The following is a 26,207-nucleotide window of genomic DNA, read 5'->3' as shown; positions in this document are numbered from 1 at the left end:
CTGAGTGTCAGTACCAATACGTGTCCGTTCCTAGGAAAATAGCCGCAAGCAAAAGCGACATTTGACTACTATACATACTTTAAATGGTATCTGTACACGCGATTGTATGGAGACAGTATCATTTTTATCAAGTTTTGGTTTAATATTAATTCCGTTTGTTTTTAGGCCGGGACTTTTTGTGCAATTTGGTAATAATGTCTTCAGGATCTTGTCTTATGCAGTATGTTTCTCTGTTTGCAATGCTTATAGCAGTAAGTGTATGTCAAGAACCTCTCTCTGTGGAAATGGATGCAAGCACTGAATATAACAAAGCGTATGTACCTTTATAAATATGTAAATATACTAAATTGTACAATAGTATACCTAAAATGTCATTTCATATTTCCATTATAAATATACTAAAGTGCATAACAGGTATCTAAAATGTCATTTCTAATTTTGTATTATCATGTATGAAAACATTTTCATTGACAGGCATTTGAAAGAAGATTTAGAAGGTGTTATTGACAAAAGTCCAGAAGATATGAGCATTAATGAGCTTCAATTTCACTACTTTCGCCAGCATGACTACGATAAAGATGAAAAACTTGGTATATATGTGTTTCTATTATTGTGGTGTTATTTTAATATAGTGTTACTTGGATATGCAACCTGTATTACAAAAAAATCACCTACAAAGTTGCGTTCGTTGTGACTTGTAAGCTGGCTTGAGGTGTATGAAATAGAACACCTGTGTTATAAGTTATAATGACTCTTGTTGCCATGTCACAGGAGGATAAAGCAAGTTACATTTATTTATTCATTTTAACTAGATGGAAATGAGATAGTGGCATCAATCCTGCACCATACTGAACATGCTGAGAATCCCGATAGTGCCACTGAGGGGGGTCGTAAATTCTCAGACGACCAGCTAGTGACCATTATAGACGACGTGTTAAAATATCAGGATAGAAACAATGATGGAAAACTAGATTTTCAAGAATATATCACTCCTTATCAAGACGCAAACCCGGATGCATAATAATCAATTCTCACTCTTGTTGCCTTTTTCCATTGCCTTCTTCTTTTTTGCTTTTACTTTATCCCACATATTTTATGTATGTTTTAAAATAGAAAAGTAGCAATTTAAACACCCTGTTTGGTTAAAAGAACTGCCAATTTCAAATTATTATTTAAAATTATGTACTTCCTCTGATATGTTGCAAAATTATTTATATTTATTTGCTATTTTGACAACTTCCCTGCTGCAGAAATTATATAAAACCTACGCACTTAAAATAACTTTCGGTTAAAAATGAATGTTTGTTTAATCAGTTCAAAATGGAGTGTAGTACTGTTTTGTGGTGTTTTACCCTGTTTATCATTACCCATTTAAGTGTTATTTTTTATGGTGAATAAACGCTTATTATACCTGAATAATTAAACTGTGGTCCTATATATACACATTACAAACAAGTAACTGTATTTGGATGTCCTGATATTCAATATGTCAACGATTTTACACATAACAAAAGTGTAACTTGATAACTCCGACCTGCGGTTTTGTCTTAAAGAGTGAACAGTGCACTATGTATGGATTTGTTCACTCTCTAGATAGGGTATTGATAAGTATACAAACTAATAGTATTATATGTTGGGCGTCTAAAAAACGAATGTGACAGCTGCTTGTTTAATACGTTAGTGACTTTATCGGCATTATTCCGTTAGTAACGTTTAATACCCAGTTTTGGTCAAAGGTTTTGGTGTGCGTTGCACCGATGGGCAGTAGGTTCAAATATCTAAAGTCGCAGTGTTCTCGAGGCCTCTACAGTTAAATAAAGGTTTGAAAAAGGTGTGCACCATGCACGCGTATTCATTACATACGGTGTGCAGCAAAGAGATTGGTTTTAATCTTTTTGGTGTGCAATGCTGCTCCCCGATTTATACGATTATGTTATTACTTTTCTATGTTGATAAGAAAACACGTTTTTTGTAGACTTTAAAGGGAGATTTGGAATAGTTACATTTTTTTGCTATTTTTAGAAAGTCTTTTAATTTAAAAGAGATGAATTAACCATTTGGTATAAAACTATACATATTATACAAACAAATCAATGTAGCTTCAAAGATTTAAAGTTTCTTAAGTAATTTAATTTTGGGTAACTTTAAAAATCAACACGTCACGCCTTATTTGCCATAAAGAAAAAGGAATTGAAAAAGTTCGGCTGACCGCCCCTTGGCGACAGCATGGTGTTTTAGGTTACAGCAATGTGGTGAAATAGGAAAATAAAGTCGAAGGTAAAATTATAATAGAGGAAAACTTTTTTAGAGTGAACAAAAAATGTATACACTGCGCAAAATTGCAAAATCTGGAAAGGTTATGTCAGAAAAGCTTTTATCTAAACTTTTCTTTTCAACAGGGTCAGAGTAATTTATAAAGTCAAATCGCAAATTCTACCAAAATTTAGAAAAATGTCAAATGACTCCGGCGCATCCTTGACTTACCCTATGCAATGCTCTGCATTACGTAAAAATGGTCACGTTATGATCAAGGGTCATGCCGTTAAAATCGTGGACATGTCTACTTCAAAAACTGGAAAGCACGGCCACGCAAAGGTAACGTTATCTTATATTCTATGTGACTGAGACGCTTGTTAAGGACCTGGGATTTAGGCTAAATAGGCCCGTTAAGCCAAAATATTTTGATTCCATGGGTATTTACAGTTAAAGTAATGAAAGAATAATTATGATGACTAATTTTGGCATGCATTTTGATTTATACATCTACTAAATGGGCAAAACGATTTCGCAACATTTTTTTTACTCTTAATCTATATATATATATATTATAGCCTACAATGTGCATTACAAAAAGTTCTGTATCTTTTATATAATATACATTTTATAATAACCCTCAAATTAGCATAAATAGTAACTTGTAAGCTGACAGCAGGCGTGAGAAAACCCGTGTTATAACCACTTGTTTTCCAGCCGAGGCTAAATCAAGTTACATTTTATAATAGCTATACGCTAAAGTAAGCTTTCTTTATAGGTCCATATGGTTGGGATTGATATTTTTGACAGCAAAAAGTACGAGGACATCAGTCCTTCTACTCATAATATGCAGGTTCCAAATATAAAAAGAACTGAAGTCCAGGTCAATTGTTGTTGTTTATTTTCTTCTGCTTGTGCTTAGGTCTAGGAGGGGTCCATAATAAAACTACGGTTTGCAAGCGGTTGCAGATATTTTGGTTATTTTGAACAGAAATGCTATGCAACCATGTCCAATAGATAAAAAATGACCATACGAGTTTAACAAACCAACTTTCAGTTCGATACCTAAAATGATTTTTGAGTTATGATCAAAACACCATTATGCGGTAGGAGATGTTTTGGTTATTTCCATAACTCAAAATCCATTTGAGGTACCTTACCCAAAGTTGGTTTGAGAACTCGTATGGTCATTTGACATCTATTGGACAAGGCTGAGCGTTTCTGGTCAAAATAAACAAAATATCTGCAACTGTTTGCAACTGCTTGCAACCTGTAGTTTTATTAGGGACCACTGTAGGAGCAATAAAGCATGGGTATTTCTTTTATTCTCACAAAAAGGGCCAGAGCGGTAATTTTCAATCTTTTAACGCTGGAATATATCACGCTTATTCGCATTTAAAGTATTTATTGCCGACGTATTAATACCTCACATGATCACATTAAAAGGCAAATAATATTCAACCCGTTTTCAATTCAATGGTCCAGATCCCCATTTACCCCTACAAAATAATCTTTTTAACTAGTGTTTTACTGTTTTTTAACAATGTTTTAATCTTCTAATTGTTTAAACCAAAAATTGTGCACAGGTTGTCGACGTGGACGTTGCTGATCAGCAGGTTACTATTATGGAGGAAGATGGCGACACAAGGGAGCTGAAGGTTGAAGAAAAACCTATGCTGGACAGCATTCATAAGATCATAGAGTCTGGGTCAGATTGTTATGTAAGTAATTGTGTTGTTCACCCATTTTGTTTGAATTAAATTCAAATTTTAAAATACGATGCATATTTTTGTGCCAGAATCCTATAGTTACACTCTGATTGGAAGGTTTTTAGTTGCTAATTAAAGCTTTACTTTTTAACATATTTAGGGAAACCACAAATTACCAATCAGCCTAATTTTTTCTCAATGGGGTTGGGTACTGTGTTGTGTAAAGTGTCGACTTACATAAAACTTTCTGTGTCTTAGGGTAATGGGCCAGTTCTTGCCTAAATCTTAGGTCCTTGACATAGACCCTACCCATTAAAAATAAACTTTTTGTTTTTAGATAACAATTTTGGCAGCGTTGGGACGTGAAAAGGTGATTACAGCAAAGGAAAAGAATGATGATTAAACAACCAACCAACACTACTGTTCTCAATTGGGCATTTTCAAATTATTACCCAAAACCTGGACTTCCTAGAAAAGTTCGAATGTAAAAATCTGCAAAAGAATTAAATAATTTTCAAATGTACATACCAACTTACCACAATGGTCCTCAGTTCTTTTTTTAATCTCTCACAAAAGCCTCGTTTTCGCTCTGTTGTAGCCGCATGTAAAACGGTTTAACCCCGAGGTCCCCGAATGTAAATGATAGGACTCGTATGTTAATGTGACCCCTTGTCCCCTGGTCAGTGCCAACTGAAAATTTTATTGATACAAAAGTTCAGTTACTTGTCAGCGGATACCAATTAATTTAATTCCCTTGGGGTGCTTTTAACCCGGCCCTATTGCTTATTTGTGGACACCTAGAAGACTTTAATTTCACTTGAAACAGTTTTATTTGTGTACGTGCATGTACAATATTGGTTTTGGCGTAAGAAAATTTGCCGGTGTTAGCAATCGTGTGAAGTGTAATGCAACAGAATGTTAGTTAAGATTGTTGTACTTGTGAGTCTGTTTTGAACCTATATATAGTTCTATTTCAGGAGGGGTCTATAAACTTGAGTGTAATCTGCTGCATCCCCCACGTGGCTAGAAAATGTTAGAATACAGGTGTTTTATACACCTCTGACCCTCTGATTATATAAGAGTTCAACCCCGACAATGATTATATAAGAGTTCAACCCCTGTACTACAGCCTGGTGAACTTTTAAAACCGGAGTGAAATATTCTATTAGTGCGTTTGGACAACAAATTATAACATAAAAGATTCTCTTATTTAATTAAAAATTGAAAGTTGTATAATCATTAAACTACAAATACTTTTCACAAAAAAGGTAGCTCCTAGGAAAATTAAAAAACACCCATAATACACCCACTATGCAAGCCAAAACTATCACAATATTAAAATGGAACTTAAATTGAAGCAAAATTTAACGAGACTGAATTCCAGGTTTAACGCCATTTTCCTTGATAAATAAAGTAAGTAAACCAGCAGGGCATTTTAGATTGTAAAACATCTAATTTTTATCTAAAATAAATTTAATTTAGTAATTGGTGAAAGTTCCAGCTTGGATTTAAATCGTAGTTTTTGATTATTAAGCATTTTAACTTGTTCCAGAATAACAAATTTAAAAAATAGCTAATTAGACACATTTAGAAACCTAAACATAAATAATGCTGCCCGGAAATTAAGGTAATTAATTCAACTTTTAAGCAGGAAAGCACCATGTTGTACCAGATGTCTCCTCTCCACTATGCTTTTGGTGCTATAAAAAACAAAAAATTTGTAACATGTACCTAATAACCTATAACAGTGTGAAGGTTAAAGTGTTTTTAAACAGCAAAACACCTAAGTTATGAAATACAGACATCTCAGCACTAAAAACTGGTATACCATGCTATCATTGTGGGTGAAATTCGCATAAGGTGTGTGAACTAAACACCAGTGTTATAAGTATACTGTCTCTCGCTGCCCACCATGGAGGTTAAAAACAAGTTACACACATTCATTCAGTTATTCTTCACATTCATTCAGTTATTCTTAATATAAATAAGTTTTAATTAAAAGAATTAAGCATGTAATAGTGAAATAAATACACCTCATACCACATATTTAAAAAAAATAAAAAAACTTAAACACAACCTGCAGAGTGAATTTATCCCCACAAGACATTCGGATTCGTTCCACAGTAGCTGGACTGTCCAAACGAAAATCTGGGGACAAGCCGGATTCTATTCGAGCGCTAACAATGGCGTTTTTGATTGCAAAAAACACAGAGGCAGCAAGGAATAAGGGAGGCTCTCCTACACCCTAAGAACAGGCATATTAATGTACATTTTTAGTACAGAAATTTAAGTTAAATGACATAACATGAATTATTCTTTATTTCTTTGAATATAGTAACACAGATCAGATTAATTGAAACAGCAACAATCAGTAAAAACAGTACTTTTATTAAAAATGGCAGCAGATATATTTACTTTAGAAGTTGACTAAAGACTCACAAAAATTGTTTAGCAATCGCCGACCTAAAATACCTTTGAAGAAAAAATCGCTCTTTTGTTTGGTGCGTTTCTTAAAAGGTGAACATTAAACTGATGTGGGCAATCTCCAAATCCAGGGATCTTATAAGCCCCTGGACCCTTAGTTAGCAAGTGGCCATTGTTCAACAGTAATGGCTCTTCTAATGTAAACAAACCATACCCCTGGGTGAAAGCACCTTCAATCTGTATATAAACTAGATTAGACTGGTATTTACTGGTTCAGACTGGATCTTGGAAGCCTAAAATGAATGATTCCTTGTATTTAAATTACACAGATTGTAGTTCATATAATTATTGCCAAGTGTGTTCGAACACCTCATGCTCACTGTCAAGTTATACTATCAGTAATCTTATACATCAGACAAACATTTGTTCCAATCGCCCATGGCAACTAGTAAACGGGATGAATGAAACAGAACACCCCTGTTATTATGATTGTCATTGCTTCGCAAGGATAAATAAATTCATTTTCATTTCATTTTTCAAGCATAAATAAGTACATTTTCATTTCACTTTTTCAAGGATAAATAAGTACATTTTCATTTCATTTTTTAAGGATAAATAAGTATATTTTCATTTCATTTTTTGAGGATAAATAAGTACATTTTCATTTCATTCTATTCAAATACTGTGTAGGTTTTAAACAAGACAATTCATACAACACAAACATCTGACCTGTCCTATATCAATTGCAGGGTTAAGACTTTTCCCACAGTCCATGACAATATCAGTTTGCCTGACAATATGGTCCCCAGTTAGACAGTCCACTTCTACTTCAGAAACAGCCACACCATAAGTAAAGTAATTGAATGGGCGGCCAACACATAAACCAGACTGTTTGTCCCATTCATATCCTATCTCTGGTGTCCTAGTATAAACAAGGATGTGGATAAATGTAAGGTAAGTATAACAGTTTTTTGTTCAATCAAGAAGTTGTAAATGCAGTCACATCCTGCTCACTGTCCAGTTATAACATGGGTGTCTTCCTATACACCGGACACACATGGTGTATTCATACACCCCATGCTCACTGTCAAGTTATAACATGGGTACCTTCCTAAACCCCAAAAACCCCCAATATAAGTATGTACCTTATGTATTACCTACAGTACATTAATTATCAGAACTTACCCATGAAACCCAGTAGCAGAAAGACTAATTCGAGATAGATAAGCTTTCATAACAACATCTTCCCAACCAAGGCCAGGATTCCTTTCTTGCAGTGGTTTCAACCTTTGCATAATCTTTTCACATGCTTCCTGAAAAATATAATTTAAAAGTATAATTTTAGGTTGGATGAATGATTTAACTTATTTATTCTCGCGTGGGGGGCAATGGCAGTTGTTATAACACAGGTGTTCTGTTTCATACATTCCCTGTTCGCTCACAGGTTATTGCATATTAGCTTTGTAGGTAATATGATAAACATAATTATGAAGATGGGTGTTTTACAAAAGCATAATAGAATGTAACTTACTTTATCCTCATGTGGCAGGAAAACGACAGTCGTTATCACACGGGTTTAACACCTTGTGCCAGCTTACGAGTTACCATGTATGTTACTTTGTGGGTGATTATTTTTTTGGGATTTTTTATTTTTTATGTATGGCTGATATGTTGGACAACCCATCAGTGACCCACGGATTGGAGCAATTGCCGTTGGAGCAAGTGTCTTGCCCAAAGACACATACGCCCACAATGGTAGCAGCGACGAGCCTTGAATCCATTACCTCTGGGTTACAGGCAGGCGCGCTAACCACTATGCCACGGCGCCGGTCAAAAATAGACTTACATGGTAAACCCATACACCATGCCACCCTAGTTACACGAAAATAATACTCAACATTACCTTGACTGCCATTCCATTTAGATCAGCTCCAGTGCTTGCAGCAGTTGCAGAAGTATTGGGAACGGTGTTGGTTCCACTCTCCGATATATAAACATGATTTACAGAAATTCCCAAGCATTTGCTTGCTACCTGAAAAAATGTTAGTTTCAGTGAGTCTACTGGGTTGGAGCAATTTCCGTTGGATGTCTTGCACAAGGACACACTCAACCACAATGGTAGCATTGTTAAGCCTCAAACCTGTAATCTCTAGGCTAGGAACAGCAGGCGCTACAACCACTGTGCTTTGATGCCAGTTTTAACATGCAACATACCAGTTCAAATATAAATATCACGGAAATAAGGACTTCAAAATACACAGCTCAAAAGACACTAAGGGCTATAGGTTAATTTCATTTTGTCAAAATTGAACTACTCTTTTATGACTATTTCAATCTTTTATCTCCAACGCAAGTACAACCTGTTGCCAGAATTCACAATTCAACTTTTTAAAACTTTATCGCAAATTTGCACTTAGAGAAATATCTGCAACAATTAAAACCTGTATCATCTTTGTGTGAAGTCCTTGTCCCATTTCGGTCCCACCGTGTGTTACCAAAACCGAGCCATCTTTATAAACGTGTACTAGCGCCCCCGCCTGGTTAAGATGTAGACCACCTCCGTCAGCAAAAGATATTCCAAACTTAGTTGGAATGCACGAGATTCCACGTTTTCGCCAACTGTGTTTTAAATATACTTTGGGAAATATGTGGCATACATTGTATTTATACACCTCATTATGCTTATTTCCACTTTTTAGTTTAAGAGTCGTCTGATACACCACATTGTGTATTCATACACCTCATGATCGCTGCTGAGGTATAGGAAAAAGTGACTTCTCATATACAAATGTTGCATCTAAACAAGTTATAGCACAAAATGGATCAACATTAAAACCTCATTACCGATTTTTCGAATTATATTCCTCAACTACTGATTTTCGCTCCGTGAACTTTGACCTTTTCAAACATTCTTCCCAACAGCGTTTCAAATAGAAATCTTCTAACTGTTGTCCGAAGTGGGTAAAGTCACCTTCCTTGTACATGTTCATTTCACGAATCTAAGAATTACAAAATATTTAAGTTATTTGGGAGTTGTAGTACAGTGGTTAATGTGCCTGCCTCTTGGCTAGTAGTTGCAGGTTCGAGGCTACCCTCTACTTATACTGCTTTGTCTTTTGTTTTAACACAGTTATTGACAGTAATTGAAACATGAACAACAGGAAAAAAACTTAAAAATACACCATATATAGGCACAGTTTCTATCTAGCAATATAGACTGATAGAAGAAATTAATGCAAATAAAAAAGTAAATACAATCAAAAATGGCATAGGCAACACAGAAGAATGAGCAGTACAAATTTCTGCATAGTTTTTTCCACTTACTTTCTCATGGGGAACATTAAGTTTGGTTGCCACCTTCCAAACCCAGTCTTCTGCTATTATCATTCCTTGTGGTGCGCCAAACCCGCGGAATGCCGTGTTCGAGGAAATGTTGGTTTTGCAAACATAACCGGTGATGCTAATGTTTGGAATGCTGGGAAATAATTTGGGTTAGGGAGGACTTATAAAGTTTATGCTTGCAAGTATTTTTTTGTTATATATAAAAGTATATAATTAAATAAAGATTAAAAAAAAATTAAATTAAATTAATGTAACTGACAATGTCAGTTCTAATAACACTGGTGTTTCAGACATATGCTATTGAATTTGAAAAAATTGGGCACGGCCTCACTCCAATAGAATAAACGACTCATTATACTGCGGGTGTTCTATTTCATAGACCTAATGTCCGCTTATGAGTTAACACTTATATATGCGATTATGTGGATAAGGAAGATTAATACAATCTACGCTTGCAAGTGAATTTGTATGTAATTTTGTTGGCGTTTTTTAGTTTGTTTTAATAATGTATGGCTGATAATTATACCATTAGACATATCTAAGTCCTTGGATGTAAGCCCTTTTGAACTTGGTCTATTCCATAATTGTCAGTAATAGAAATATCATATTATACCAGACTACCTGTAACAATGATCAGCATGCAGAATAGCTTTTTCCAGGACAGGTCCAGACAGATCTGTGCTGTTACCACCGTTGTTATAAATATCCAAGATAAGGGAAACAAACTTGCCTTCTTTTGTAAAACCAACCTGGAAAAAAAACAGTTTGTTAACCTGTAGTCTCTGGGCTAGGGACAGTAGGAAAAAAGTTTATTGCACTATTTGTAGCATTGTAGTGCGCTTAGTATTGATCACAGCCAATGAATTCAGATGGATTGTTTGGATTTATCACGTTTGTTTGGTTATAATATTTTTAGAATCTTAATCTCATGTCATTATTCCATACACAAGGCGATCAGTGTTGTATATAAACAATTTACTTGATGGTGTCAGCATTAAACCAAAACACTACAGTGTTGGATCTAACAGGAGAGTCCCTGGTTCAAAGCCCACTGTGATGGCATTATGCTGTGTTACCAATTTGGTGTGCATGTTGGTACTGTGGCAAATTTGGTGTGCATGTTGGTACAGTGTTGGATCTAACAGGAGAGTCCCTGGTTCAAAGCCCAGTGTAATAAAATTATGCTGTGTTACCAATTTGGTGTACATGTTGGTACTGTGGCAAAAATAATACAATTTATACACCTTATATTTCCCATAGAATGGGTGTCTTTGTCCGGTCATTTGCATATCTTCTTGTCTTGTCAGGACACAACGAATTGGTTTACCGCATCTAAAAATAAACATGGTGTTAAAAATTATTTTACTGAATACACTATGTTTGTCCGGTATATCAGAAGACCCCCATGTTATAATTTGACAGTTAACATAAGGTGTATGAATACACCATGTATGTTTATAAACAACCCAATCTGATTTCTAGCAATAATTAGGTCTAATTAGCACTTTAAGAACCTTATCCTTATATAACTTAACTATACAAGAAACAATATGACTTCAAACCCAAAAGCTATAACACCTCAACACAACTTACTTGTTAGCAGCAACGACAGCAGGGTTAGAGAAGACATGAAAGCGAGTTTCTTTTCCACCAAACCCACCTCCCATTCGCTTCATACGAACTACAATCTTGTTATAATCAACTCCCAACACTTCGGCAGCCTGAATAATGAATTAATGAAATTTATTTCAGCTCTTTGGTCAAGATAACGAAGAACGCAGAGTTTACAAAAGTAAAAACACGGGTAGTAACGATAATACATCAGTTGTTAAAACACTTTTTTTAATAGAAAGGAAAAAATTATGTTTTAGGTAAAATGTAACTTGTTTATCCTCGCATGGCAGGGTAATGACAAGAGTTATAACATAACTGTTCTGTTTTATATACCTTGTGTGCGTTTACAAGTTATTTTGTATGTAACTTGTTATTTGTTTATTTTTCTGATTGGTAAAAATGCATTATCCCTTAGCCTGCTGGAGAATTTTAACTCTATAGTGACATTATTTAAGTAATGATAATGCTACATATTTTCTCACCCAATCTTGCAGTTCTGTTGGACTTTGTGTTGCCGCAAAAATCTCCATTTCCCCTTTCTCACCTTTGGGAACAACCAAACAACCTTGTGGTTCCATGTAGAAATGCTCCTGGCCAGCAACACTGGAAAGTAATAAAATCAAAAACTTGGTTGGAAACACATTTTAGGATTGCTGTAACATAGAGGGTCTATGTGTCAACTCTGGCATAAATCTCATGTACCATGATGTCACATGATATAGAGACCTCTCCAACCTAGAATAGAATCAGTAATATGCAGTATAGTATGTTGGTCCAGTCTTGTGGCACAGTTGGTTAGTGCCCCTGCCTGTAACCCAGAGGTTAAGGGTTTAAATCTCGTCGCTGCCATTATGTTGAGTAAATGTCTTTGGCAAGACACTCATTAAAAACTATGGAATATGAAATTATCTTGTCGCTGCCATTATGTTGAGTAAATGTCTTTGGCAAGACATTCATTAAAAACTATGGAATATGAATTAATGTGGTCCAACTGTGCTTAAATCTCAGATCCCATGGAATGCCATGCTGTCGGACCTCACCCTCATTGAACATAATCAGTATCATATGTAGCATAACATGTTCGACTACTCCTCTTTATAGATTACTAATACTTTATAACTTACCGTATTTCTCCTTCCACGACATGATCACATGTTTTCATGGCTGTTTCAGCATCATTTACCTTCAGGTGAGTGATTGGTTTATAATATGAGCCATGTTTCATCGCATCCTGTAGAACATAATGTTTAATTGATATTTTATAAATGTTAGAGGTATACTGGGTTCAAGTCCCACTGCTGGTAGTAAACCTATTTACGGTTATTTTTGGTAAATTTTACTGTTGTTTTCTGAATTTAGCATAAATATCAATAACTCTAGGTGTCAGGGCAATGTTCCAACTCTGAGCCTAAATCCCAAATTGCAGGACATCACCCATATAAAATAGAATTAGTAAATACCTTGATTGTGAGTATTTTTGGTAAGATGTCTTCATATTTGACTTTTATCTTCTGAACAGCCAAACGTGCATGTGCTTCTGTGTCCGCTACCACGGCACCTATTACTTGACCAACGCATGTCACCTAAATGTTACAAACCTCTTGTTGAATTGTCACATAAATAAATCTAGCTTATTTATACTTGAGTGATGGGCAACGACAGCCATTATAACACGGCTGTTCTTTCTAAACTTGTGCCCGTTTATGAGTTACCCCATATGTCACTTTGTAAATGAACGAATGAATGTTTTATTATTCTTGAGTGACGGGCAAAGACAGCCATTATAGCACAGGTGTTTTGTTTCATACACTCTACGCCTGCTTACGAGTTACCACGTATGCATGCAACCTTGCGGTGATAATTTATCTTGGGATATTTCATAACTGTTAAATAAAACTTATAAGTTACGTCATATGTAACTTTGTAAATGATTCTGGTTTGTTTTTTTTTAAACTGACAAATGTAACTCACCTTATCGACAGCAAACACAATATCATCCTTTGCGATACAACCGAATTCGTTTACACCAGGCACATCATGATGATCGATATAATTCACAAAACCAGGGGAAGTTGCCGCACTGCTTATGTCAACTTCAAGAATCTTGGCGTGTGCCCTTTCACTTGTTACAAGGCACATGTATAACTCGTCTGCAAAAAATGAAAATTTGGGGTAAAATCAAAAACGGATAGTAAGCATTAGGTGTATGAATACAACATGTGTGTTTGGTGTTAAAGAAGACACCTTGTTACAACTTGACAGTGAGCATGAGGTGTATAAATACACTGTGTGTCTGGTGTATAAAAAGACACCCATGTTATAACTTGACAGTGAGCATGAGGTGTATGAATATCTGACCTTTAAACGTCGGTATATCATCCACATATTTAGCTTCACCAGTAGCGTGTTCTTGTGAGGACTCGTGTTGTATCGGTCGTCCAACCATATCTTCTATGTTTTGATCAGGTGAGACCTTGGAATAAGTTTGATTATAGATTGAGATTATTTTACAACACATCTCACAGGCACAGCTTAGTTATAGTTGGCTTCTTATACACCATGCACAAATGGTATATTCATACATCTCATGCTCATTATGCAGATTACATACAGTGAATCAAAACTATTGTACAAAATACCACACATTGTTTGTATCAGTGGCTTCTGATAGGCATGATTAATGGTGGATTTTTAATGCTCAAATAATTTATGTCTGTCCTTTTATTCACAAGTCACACATAGTGTGTTTATACACTACTTCATGGTTAAATTATAACACAAAATCCTTTGTACAACTAACATGTCATACACCTGATGCTCACAGTCAAGTTATAACATAGTTACCTTCTTATACACCTAGACATCAAGATAACAGATTCCACCCAATATATTATACAACATACCTCTTGCCATGTTTGTGTACCAAGTGTTCCATGATCATTCCCACCAAGTGGAACTTGAGTGGTCTCCTCATTCTCAGTAATCTTACCCTGTGGAAATATAAACGAACATCATGTATATGTGAGATGTTAGCAATTAAATCAATGGTTAAACCTGACACGCATGGTGTAGTCATACACCACATGCTCACTGTCAAGTTATAACATGGGTGTCTTCTTATACACAAGACACACATGGTGTATCCATACACTTCATGCTCACTGTTAAGTTATAACATGCCCTAATTATACTGAATCACATAAATATAACCAAAGAACTACCACATCAACTCCTTTCCTAGAAAGATCATCTTTGACAAAGATGTAGAACTTGAAAAAGAAACTCAAAGCAAGAGCTTCCCTGTACTCCACCATTCCTCCAGGAGTATCCAGCTTTAAAGGGAAGTCCTCCCGCAACCAAAGAGCAACATCTTCAATAAGATCATCTTCCCATTTTCTGCATACAAAGAAATGAATGTGAAAAGTGGAAATGATAACAGTTTACATGCCTATGAATGAATAAATGATTTTATTTAAAATAAATGCAGCAGATGCTCAATACATCATACTAACACAGTGGCAGTAATAATAATATGAATGACTTTTTAAAAAGTGCATGTCTGTTATTACCTGTTTATTATTTTGTTCATGACACTTGTTGCTAACACAGTAATGGCCGCCATTCCACCAAAAGCAGCGGAAAACTCTTTTACTTTATGGCTGTCAGGATAGAACTGGACTCTCATGGCACAGTTAACAATTGCTATGTCATCTTCCCTGCGTTTTGATTGAGTGTAGGCCTTCATATATTCATTCTGGTGTAAAACATAAAATTTTCAGTCTAGTGCCGTGGCAAAGTGGTCAACAAAACAGAACAGCACAGTTTGATACAATTGCGATAGATTTATATTTAGAATATTGTACCTCTCTGGTAAATGGTAGAAAAATTGAAGACAGAACTTCAGTTTTCAGAGCTGCTGTTTTCCTGTAGCTTGGAAAGAAGTTTTGGTCCATTATGAGTTTTCTATCTTCCCTCTCATGCATGGATAATGTAGCTGTTGCACCACAAGCCATTAGGATTGGATTGATATCAGATATTGGACTAGCTGTCATTATGTTTCCACCAATAACCTGGTTGAAATGAATTATAGGCATGAGATGTATAAATATGAATAGACTATGTGTGTGTGGTGTTTTAACTTTATCATAAAGTGTATAAATACATCATGTGTGTAAGAAGACGCCGATGTAAAAACTTTACTATGAACATGAGGTATATGAATACATCATTTTTGTCCGGTGTATAAGAAGACACCAATGTTATAACAAAACAGTACCTTATGGGTGTCTAGCAGTTTAGATATATTTGAAGTTGTAATCTGGACCTAAGAATTATGTGTATATACACACTAAATAATTTGATTTACCAAGTACGTAGCAATGAAAGCATTACTTACTGCAACATTACGTATCTGGTCCCCAGCAAACCAGTGAATCATTTCAAGCATTGCATGCAGTGGTTGCATTTGATGTTTTTGTAATGTGGAGCCATTAACCAAGTCAAGGAACTTTGATTTAATATCTGTTAGAGTGCAGGAAGCTCCTATGTTCACACCTGTGTTGAGATGGGGGTTTAAATTTCTCATCATACTCACTGTCAATAAATATTTACAAGTGTTTGTACACATTATACATATATTACATATTAAATGAGTGTCTTGTACATCTATGGTGCATTTGTAAAGTAACTTATAAAGTAAAGTAATATGAATGTAACTTATTTATCCTCATGTGGCAAGGTAACAACAGTTTTTCTTTAAGGTATAGCCGACAATTGATTTGGTTGACAACAGTAGCAGCCTTGAGCCTCGAACCCATACCCTCTAAGCCCTAAACCCTGTGCCACAGCACCAGACCAATATAAACAACTTACAAATGCAAACAACAGTTCGATATGACAAGTACCTGTGTCATTCACTTCTATTTTTGCCATTTCCAAAACCACAGTTGATGTTACAATAACAGGGTAGTGGAGACCTTTTACCCCAGTTTCAATCCCCACTTCAGTGTTACCAGAAACAACTGGGGCATCTGGAAACACTGTTTTCAACCTTGTTAGCTGTTCAAGAGTTATGGGGGTGTACCAAGTCACATTTTCGCCGACAAATCTTAAAGGAGAATCCACCTCAGATTTGCAGGACATCTGTGAGACAAGTAATATTTTTACAAATTGCAATTAGATATTAGTCAGCAATGAAAACGTATAGACAAAGACATGGTATCAAACCTGGGGTAACAGGCCTTCTTTACACTACATTATTTGGTAAACATAAAAGTAAAGTTTCTTTTACGGAAATGCCTGTTTACCTATTCATGCCTCCCCTGTGTTTTTAAAGTTAGGTATCTATGGGTAAAGACATTGAATTTAAAAAAGCAGTCTCAGGTGAAGATTAAAGCATAAACATCCAGTTAAATTTAATTCTAAAAAATATAAATTCTGTGTACCAATAACTCAGGTGGAAAGATTGGTTCTTGCGTTCCATCATATTGTTTGAAACATACTTGGTTGGCAGAGTGAGGCTCAACAAAGCGATTGCTTATCTCATCTGGACCTTTAAACAGTTAATTGTTATTAGAACTTGAACCTACTATACATACATGGTAACTGTAAATGGGACACAAGAATAATAAGTTACACTCATTTATTCGATTTATTCAAAAATTGAAACAAAATATACTCCAACTTATAAAATAAACTTTATTGCCATACACTGCAATATAAATAGCTTTTTGTTGCTAACTTTCCAAGTTCATAGGTTAGATTAGTCGGCATGTAAAGAGATTTAAGATTTTACCGCTTTTGCTGTTTTGGTTGTCTTTATTTTTGCAACATTTTGCACCCATAGGACACCCACTGTTTTCCTTTGTGAATGTCTGAAAAGCTGAAAGTAAACAAAAAGATTTTACAATGCAATACTGTCTAAAGTAGATTATACTGTGTGTTCTTTGGCAATGGACACTTAAGACCAATTGCTCGTTGCTCCGACCCACTGGTTACTAATGGATTACATTGTCAGCCAAAGATTCAAAAAACAAATCTCATTTAAAAAATGCATCTGAATCCACATACATGGTAATTCATAAGCAAACATTAGGTGTATGAAACAGAACCTTGTTATAACGACTGTCTTTGCCCTTCCATGCACTGGCGTAAAGTTACGGGGTTGCAGGGTTGCCTGGCAACCCTTTGATTTTATCAATACTAATAATGCGTAAGGAATTACGTTCGACCAAACGAAGGCGCCATTATTACTGCGAACAAACTTCGTTTACGTTCGCTAAAATATGTCAATACCGATGCGCCATTCACGACACAAATGCATTCAACTGGTATTTAAACTCCTGTTTGCTAAATAATTCACGTGTGAATCGCTATTGTGACGTCAGTAATCAACGTGTGAATCGCTATTATGTCGTAATCAATTGCCAGGTTCAAACAACCGCTATTATGATGCAATGAATCCACGTGTGAATCCCTACTATTTCGTAATAAATATGCTGCTTGCCTGAGGAAAAACATTGCATATAAATATAAAGCAGTGTTGGAAACGATTTAGGCAGTTTATTTCAGCGATATTTTGTTCTGGAAACCTACTATTTCCGACAGACGGGTCTTCGTTTGTAAGATAACCACACACTCGTGCGGGCTTGACGAAAGGCGCATGCGACATAGCTACTGTGACGTCACTCGCCAGGCAATCGGATTCGACCGTTTCTCATTACACGGACTCGCCGAACGCGCGTAATTTTAATTTGTCTCATCCCTACGTAATTCTGAATACGTTTACGTTTATATGAGCTTTTACAAACCACATATTTAAAGGGTTGCAAACCGTTTTTTTTCGCGCCTGTCGGCGCGAGGACTTCCTTTCTTTCTGGTTTTTGCAACCCTAACGTTTAGTAAAACTTTACGCCTATGCTTCCATGCAAGAATAAATAGGTTACGTTCATTTAAATACTAGCTTACCACTGAGAATCGGTCTATAGCCTGTACATCTGCATAGGTTTCCTTGCAAAGCACTTTCGATATTTTCAAGTGATGGAACTGGCTGATTGCGTAACAATGCATACATTGACATCACAATACCAGGTGTACAGAAACCACATTGTGAGCCGTGGAACTTTGATATTCGCTCCTGGGTAAATAACAAATACCTACTTCAAAGAATATTCAAAGTAACAAAATAGGCTACAATATACTACTGATCTATATAGGCTTATTTACTGTGCATTAAACAAGTATTAAGCTTTTACAATTTTGCTGATCTTAAACAAAGTTTTAAAATGGAATAGTTTGGGCAAATTAGTGTTAAATGAAAAAATGTACCTGAACAGCATGTAAGCCAGTACGAACGCTTCCAATGCCCTCTACAGTAGTTATAGAGCATTTATGGACAGAAACGAGACGTGCTAGACAAGCATTAACAGCTAAATGCCTAAAAAAAAGATTTTTCTTTTAAATATTTTAAAAAACTTAAAAACTTTGATTCCTCGTGGCACGTCTCTTCGGCGGGAAACGAAACAGTAAGTATTATTGTGACGTCACGAGTTCAGATTTTAAATTTATCAAGGGGACTGATATTACGAGCAGCTTTGGATCGAGACCACGTTAATGTATATTTAGCTAAAGTAATTGCAAGGTTTTACCATTTTATTCTTCTGAATAAATGCAAATTGTTTAACCTCAACGTTTTTTTAATGTATATCTTTTAAAGTCAACAATGGACGTGTCTGGGAATACCTCATGTTACGCGTCGTGGGAACAGCGAGTCTTGGTCTTGAACCACTAACCTATACGTTTAAGGTAGAAACGCTTACCGATGTCCCGCGCGATTTCATACCGTTCAGTTTTAAATAATTTCCTAGCTTACGGGAAGATACTGCATGACACATGGAACTCAGGCCAAGGTTGGCCTATTACCCAAAATACACGGGGTTTACATGACATACTCGATGCGTTCTTTGTCTTTGTTCCATTTCGAAACCATAACTGTACAAGCGCCGCATCCGCCTTCGCCACACCCAAGCTTTGTCCCTGTTAGTCCAACTGCAGAAAAAAGACTTAAGTAAATGAATGTAACTTATTTATACTTGCGAGGCTGGAAAACGACAGTCGTTATAAAACGGGTATTCTAATTATGAATAAGTGTAACTTATTTACGTGGCGGAGCAATGACAGTCGTTACAACACGGATCTTTCGTTTCATACACCTCATATCCGCTTACAAGTAACTTTGAGTGTGATAACTCCGAGTTGGAGTTACTACGGTTAACTGTCTTGCCCATGGATAGACACCAACAATGTATAGCAGCGTTAGTTATGTGGCTTACCTTTTCTTCTCAAGTAGCTGAGCAAAGTAGTCTCTGGGTCTGCTGCTTTTTCTACGATCTATATAAATAACGTTCACATTTATATTTAAATATTTTTAAATTTCCACTACACATGCATTCAACACAGGGCGCTATACTCTATAACCGGACCGTTTCAATATATCGGACAACTACACTCTGATAGATATTTGATAGAATTTGAAAACGCCGTACCTTTGAGCCATTGACGTAAAATGTTAATACATCCGATGTTTCAGACCAAATCCCTTTTAATAAATCGTTCATTTTGCATATGCTCTCGCTGAAGTATTGTCCTGCTATACCTGTAACGAAAACTGAAAGAATGTCTTCATAATTATTATGCCAACCGCATCGGCGCCATGGCTTAGTGGTAAAGCGCCTGTCTAGTAAACAGGAGATCCTGGGTTCGATCCCCAGTGGTGCCTATGTTGTCACTTTTTGGTACATGCAAAAAGCAACCACTATATATGCCTGTCCGTCTTAAACTATTTTGCAAAATTATCGCTGTAATTCATTTCTGTATTAAATATATTTACCGTCTAACTTTCTTTTTGAATTAGAGTACTATCTATATAGGCTTTGCTATAAGTAGTAGAGTGGAGAAATACGGGACACCTTTAGCACATCATCATATTCAAATATCCTGAACGTTTTAACAATTAAAACAACGGTCTATGGAAGTCGTGAGGATATACAGTTTTATAATTGCTTGAATGCGTTTTCATTACTATACCAAACGGGACGAGAAAATAGATCGAAAAGGTGTCCCATCTTTCCCCACCTTACTTTACTACAGTAGGGCGGGGGGAGATGGGACACCTTTTCACTCTATTTTCTCGTTCCATTTGGTAGTAAACAATGAACATTCGAAGAATTATAAAACCAAATCCTCACGACTTCCATAAACCGTTGTTTATTGTTTAAAACTTGATCAGGATATTTGAATATTATAGGTGCAAAACGTGTCCCATCTTCCCCCACAGTACTATATATCCAAACAAAAAAGCAAATCCTATGTAACTTATCAAACATCTAAATAAATTCTCACAACATGAAATAATACGCCCATACTTCCAGCTTGGTAGGTAACTTTGCACTATGTAGTTATAACTTTAGCACTAGCTGTGCAGATAACGTATCACTGATATGATACAGTGGGTCAATATAAGCTTAATTTTTAACGACTCTACCGTGTACACATTCTTCACAACGAAGGCAAGCTAAATTAATTAATAACCACAAATTGCTGACCGAGCACAGAGCATATATCGCATAAGATTAATGTATTATACAACTTTGAGCCAATGACCGTACATTGACTAAATGCAGTCTATCAGTTGTAAGAACTGTCGCGCGATACTTTAAATTTAGGATCAAATACGGACTAGGTTCACGAAATTGATTAAAGTTAATTTTTTAATAATAAAATACTAACAAAAATAGGTCTACTTTTCAAAATTATGTCTTGTAAAATAAAAATACACTAAACGTAGACTCGATTTTAAAATTAGAATACAATGCTTTGCAGGTACTGTCTTATGTTTAGCCTTGGGCATATTTGAGAAAACCTACTAGATTACTTAAAGAACAAATGCCAACTTAACAGTGTTAACATGCGACCTTTTATTTCCGCATCACGTTTATTTCAGTAACTTAAAATTACTAGACCAGGCTTAACAGCAATGAAGCAGCAAAGCGTTAACCAATGCTTTTTCCCATACACCATAGCGTGTTTAAAAGACTGTATCGTTTTGCTGTTGATTGTCTTCTCTTCGCTGTTTTAGTAATAGCCTGCGACCTATGCTAATGGTTTCGAAGAAGCAAATATAACAAAATATGGTATTTTTTTATGTTGTAGGTATATGGTTATGCTTAAATGGCCATTTATATTACCTCTGCATAACTAAGTTTAGCATTGCTAAAATTCCCTATTAAAACTTTTATTAAGTATATATATATAGTAGGGTGGGGAAGATGGGACACCTTTGGCACATAATATTTAAATATCCTGTTCGTGTTTAGAATAAATAGAATAAAAAGGTTTCCTATCTTCCCAACCCTACTAAATAATTCTAGTAGCTAAGAAATTTACACAGGTATACTAGACGTAACTATCTTCCGTGTCACCAACCGTACATCCTGCATGTGTTTATGTATACAGAACAAAACGCACCCAAAACTAATCGGTGTGGTTACATACGTCTGATTCATAGCATGAAATCATTGAGGTGTATACCGTTAGCTCCTATTATATTTATACCAATTTCACAACGGTGTTTTTAACAATTAACAACTCCGTTAAAGTCCGAAGGATACGGTTACATAAATGACCAAATATTCCTATTTTAACCTACCGGGCGACAAAACATTGACTATTTTACTCCAAATCACTTATGTTTGTCTGGTATGCATTTCATTGCACTGGTCCCTGAATTTTAAGTAACATATAGTAGGGTGGGGGAAGATGGGACACCTATTCGTTCTATTTTCTTATCGCATTTGATAGTAAACAAAGAATATTTAAAGAATTGTGAAAACGCATCCTCCCGACTCCCATTGACATACGATCAGGATATTTGGATATTGTGTGCTAAAGGTGTCCCATCTCCCCCCCACAGTACCCTACATGGTAACTCATAAGGTAGTACGAGGTGTATGAACCTCCGTGTTATAACGACTGTTGTTTCCCAGCGACGCAGGGGTAAAGTATAAGTTACATTTATTCATTACAGGTATAGATCCCTACGCGGTCGTGTTTGTATATGAAGCAATTTATAAAATAAAAACACAAGGTACTTGAATTTGTTTTGTTGAACCGCGAACTTATAAAGTTATATAAACTCAAAATAACAACATAATGCTGTGAAACTCATATTATTCTACATTAATTTTGGATGACTGTATTATAAGTGCGCTACATTACAACCATAAGAGAGATTAATTTCGAATAAAAAACACAAGTGGCTCACAGGATATGGCAAACGTGTATATAACCAAATTTAGACAGCTCCAACGATATTTATGAGAATTTAAAGTTAGGTAGCCGAAACATTACAGATAGCTTTAAAATTTAGACGATGTAATTTTCTTGTTTTAGTTGTAAGTAAGGTTCTATTTCTTGTTGAAGTAACGTTTGCAAACTACGCCATCAAAGTCCATGGTCTGAAATATAAAACAAGCACATTTAAAATGGTGTATGAAAATAACTCGTAAGCGGGCACGAGGTGTATCAAACAGAACACCCGTGTTAGAAGAGCTGTCGTTAACCCGCCACACGAGAATAAATCAGTTACATTCGTTCAATAACACACAAAGTAACAAATGTGGCAACTTGGGTACGAGGTATATGAAACAAAACAGCCGTGCTTTAACACCACGCAAGGGTATGTCATACATAGCTTATGTTAGAAAATGTTCAACATAATTATCTTTATACCTGTACAAGCTGGCCGCCAACAATTTCTCTCTTCATAACGAAAGTTTTTCCCTTCTCTGTCTTGAATGTCCCAACCATTGTGTCGCCTTCTTCTACCCAGCGACCCTGCGACCAAACGTGAAGTTTTGAAATTAGTTTGCACACAATTCAACAGAGTGAATAAACGTTACTCGCGGCAGGGAGACGGGGCACCTAAGTATTCTGTTTGCTCGTCCCATTTGGGAGTAAATAAAGAAAATCCAGGGAATTATAAAATCGCATCCTCACGACTCCCATAGACCGTTGTTCATTGTTTAAAACACGATCAGGTTATTGGATATTATGTGCTAAAAGGTATCCCGTCTTACCCCACCCTATATACCATATAAAAAGAGAGATAGAAAATACACCACGGCATTGAATGCATACATACCCGGGCAGAGCCGCCCCCTGGGCCTTCGTCATCGAAATCAGCTCCAATTGGCATTTCTCTTTCCTTTGTCTTTGGTCCATTCACCGATTTTACCTTCAGTTTTCCACCAACATTCTCAATGCTTAGTGAACCGCCAAGTTTTACGGCCATTGCTCTCTTGATAGAGTTCATTCCTGTAAGAGCATTGGTAAAATTTAGTGCGCTTTATTTGAATGCATTAAACGTAACTGGTTTATCCTCGCCTGGTGGGGCAATGACGTTTGTTATAACACGAGTGTAGCCTACTGTTTCGCACACCTCGCGTACGTTGACGAGAGTTACAGCGTATGTAACTTTTCGGGTGATTATTTTGGGAGATTTTTTAAACTTTTTCTAATTTGTGGCTGACTCTAGTTTAGATAACCCATAAGCCTCCACTGGTTAGTATTCGTAAGAAATAAATAGTGTTGGATATTTTAATTCCCAATAAAAGGAATACAAATAACTGTATTAAAACTGATCTTAAATTCGTGGTTTATGCGTCTAAGTTGATATATAGATATGTTTATATATATATATATGGCATATACTATGAAGTTAAAGGCAGCGCCCGGTTACCCAAGCGATTAGTAAGTACGACGAATAGCAAACACACACATAAGCTACATACAGCGTGTGTCTACACATATGGCAATTGCTTGAACGGGGTTATTGACCTATGTTGTATGACCGCTGAGACAAAGTCGACAGTTAAGCCAGAACAAACGTTATGGCTTATAAAGATCGTTAATTTTACAACTTTTATGACAAAAAGCAACTTGTCTTAAATTTTTACATGGACAAACTATTACCACCTGGAACTACAGGTGTTGGCAGTTTATTACTTTCTACAAAGGGCGTAAAAGCTGTCAAACCCGCGTTAGTCGGTACTTAATCGGTTAAACGACATGATCCCACAGTTGAACGACCTTTTGGGCTTTGTAGAACATGGTAACTATATACCCCATGCCCTGTTGAACGTGTAGAATCAATTTTACTACCTCGTTTCCTATGTAAACTTTGTACATTTTCAGATATACCTTACTGGGTTAGCAACTTATTATTTACAGTTTACTTTTAACGTTCGTTCGCTTTAAACGGTTCGGTTTTATGAGATAAATATTTGCGACGCTAAAGCGCCTTTGTTTTTGCCGAAAATTACCGAGTTGTTTGCGAAATAAACTTTTATAGTTTTTTGGAATAACGTTTGATACCCGGTAACTGCATTTGATGGACGGTGTATATAACCCGGTAATTTGAACATCTTTTTGATTTTAAGTTTGGTCACTTTGTAGTTTAAGGATTTAGACACATTTTTAGGTGGATATTTTGCACAACTTTTGCTACAAATTTTGTACCGTTTGGTCAAAATATGCTTTAATAAAATGAGATGAGTTAAGACCATAGTGGGTTCAATACACTATGATAAGATGGTTCATGCTTTTTGTTCTTTTTTATCGTCGCATTTGGATCTAACCTGAAAACTGTTTTTGCAACCACATAATGCATTCACAAATGGATCAAAACAGCGTGGAAAAGTTAAATATTGAATCACGTTAAGTTCTGACCTTTTATCCGTTATTCAAAAACTGTTTGCATATAATAAAAGGTCATCTTAAGAACAGATAAGAGCAAATAATGTTTCTTTACAAATACTAGCCTACTTTGATTTCCAACTCACTAATGCTTTGGCAAATATTTTGACAGTTTTTACTAATAATATATTTCAACCGTATTCACCCTGTGCCCACGGTCGAGCAAAAGGAACAACGACCACCCACGAAGTTACAAACTTGGTATTTCGTGAGCGGGCATGAGACATACAATATAGTAGAGTGGGGGAAGATAGGACACCTTTGTTTTCTTGTCCCATTTGATAGTAAACAAAGAATATTCAAACAATTATAAAACCGTATATCCTCGCGACTCCCATAGACCGTTGTTAATTGTTTAAAACACGATCAGTATACTTGGATATTATGTGCTAAAGGTGTCCCGTCTTCTCCTACCCCACTATATATTGGTTTGTATTATAGTGTGAGTTTTTTTTTGTAATTGAAAGAGACATTTACATAACTTGCAAATTCAATACGCAAATATTGCAGGAAATCTCAGGTGCCATGGCATGTACGCTGCAGGACCTCACCCAAACATAGAACAGAATCTCAAATGGACCCCTTTACCGTTACGTAACACCACATACGTGCTACGCACGAATGGCGCCAAATACAGCAAAACATCTGACATTAGCTTATAATACACAGTGTACAACACATGCTAAAACGGTATATTTACCTGCTGCTTTCAAGAAATCGTCATAGTTTTCGCTTCTGTCAAGTGTCCAATTGCCAGCGACTGCCTTTGCCATTTTTAATTGTTATTTTAGTAGTCGTAACTTTCTGGGTAGAAAACGACAGTGCATGGTTAGTCAAAAAGGTTTAGAAATTGAAATAAGAAGGTTTGCCTAGTTTTTATATATACTACAGTGTACTAGAAATTGTTTGCGCTTTCTCAATAAGACCCTATACGCGAGAATCAATATAGTCAGACACACAACGAAAGTTATCATTATGTTTGTCGAGTAGCCTATAGTATAAAAGGACCCGTTCTCAATAGTTTTTGAGCTATCTGTAACTAAATGTTTTTTT

The 26,207-nt window shown here is 35.9% G+C and overlaps 4 protein-coding genes and 1 non-coding gene across 5 annotated transcripts; 3 read left to right on the top strand and 2 right to left on the bottom strand.

Annotated features, from left to right (window-relative positions):
• The first annotated feature begins 100 nt into the window (after positions 1-100).
• Positions 101-1,424, top strand: LOC149734930 (multiple coagulation factor deficiency protein 2 homolog). The gene is made up of 3 exons (XM_089880322.1): positions 101-313; positions 475-590; positions 813-1,424. Exons 1-3 carry the CDS (start codon positions 195-197, stop codon positions 1,019-1,021), a joined length of 444 nt encoding a protein of 147 aa, XP_089736448.1. The 5' UTR covers positions 101-194; the 3' UTR covers positions 1,022-1,424.
• A 954-nt stretch (positions 1,425-2,378) lies between these two features.
• Positions 2,379-4,853, top strand: LOC149734929 (uncharacterized). The gene is made up of 4 exons (XM_089880321.1): positions 2,379-2,595; positions 3,032-3,136; positions 3,840-3,974; positions 4,300-4,853. The coding sequence occupies exons 1-4, from the start codon at positions 2,452-2,454 to the stop codon at positions 4,363-4,365; spliced, it is 450 nt and encodes a 149-aa protein (XP_089736447.1). The 5' UTR covers positions 2,379-2,451; the 3' UTR covers positions 4,366-4,853.
• Positions 4,300-20,391, bottom strand: LOC149734927 (xanthine dehydrogenase/oxidase-like). Its single transcript, XM_089880231.1, has 30 exons — positions 19,886-20,391; positions 19,673-19,730; positions 19,292-19,388; positions 18,669-18,777; positions 18,309-18,477; positions 17,137-17,223; positions 16,787-16,893; positions 16,247-16,484; positions 15,739-15,896; positions 15,206-15,412; positions 14,912-15,096; positions 14,564-14,738; positions 14,246-14,332; positions 13,701-13,815; positions 13,314-13,492; positions 12,803-12,925; positions 12,467-12,573; positions 11,825-11,945; positions 11,322-11,449; positions 10,973-11,060; positions 10,350-10,477; positions 9,711-9,861; positions 9,231-9,385; positions 8,828-9,005; positions 8,290-8,418; positions 7,572-7,699; positions 7,116-7,308; positions 6,435-6,623; positions 6,040-6,207; positions 4,300-5,662 (listed from the first exon to the last, which is right to left on the bottom strand). Exons 1-30 carry the CDS (start codon positions 19,955-19,957, stop codon positions 5,606-5,608), a joined length of 4,086 nt encoding a protein of 1,361 aa, XP_089736357.1. The 5' UTR covers positions 19,958-20,391; the 3' UTR covers positions 4,300-5,605.
• Positions 20,047-20,118, top strand: Trnat-agu (transfer RNA threonine (anticodon AGU)). Its single transcript has one exon. It is a non-coding gene; the product is annotated as a tRNA-Thr (tRNA).
• A 2,095-nt stretch (positions 20,392-22,486) lies between the features above and the next one.
• On the bottom strand, positions 22,487-26,019 carry LOC149734926 (fatty acid-binding protein, intestinal-like). Its single transcript, XM_089880351.1, has 4 exons — positions 25,855-26,019; positions 23,542-23,714; positions 23,130-23,234; positions 22,487-22,855 (listed from the first exon to the last, which is right to left on the bottom strand). Exons 1-4 carry the CDS (start codon positions 25,925-25,927, stop codon positions 22,805-22,807), a joined length of 402 nt encoding a protein of 133 aa, XP_089736477.1. The 5' UTR covers positions 25,928-26,019; the 3' UTR covers positions 22,487-22,804.
• Between the last annotated feature and the right edge of the window lie 188 nt (positions 26,020-26,207).

Source organism: Ciona robusta, chromosome 6 (assembly GCF_009617815.1).
Source record: "Ciona robusta chromosome 6, ASM961781v2".
Taxonomy (NCBI): domain Eukaryota; kingdom Metazoa; phylum Chordata; class Ascidiacea; order Phlebobranchia; family Cionidae; genus Ciona; species Ciona robusta.
The sequence above is the reverse complement of the archived record's forward strand: the minus strand, read 5'-3'. Positions and strand labels throughout refer to the sequence as shown.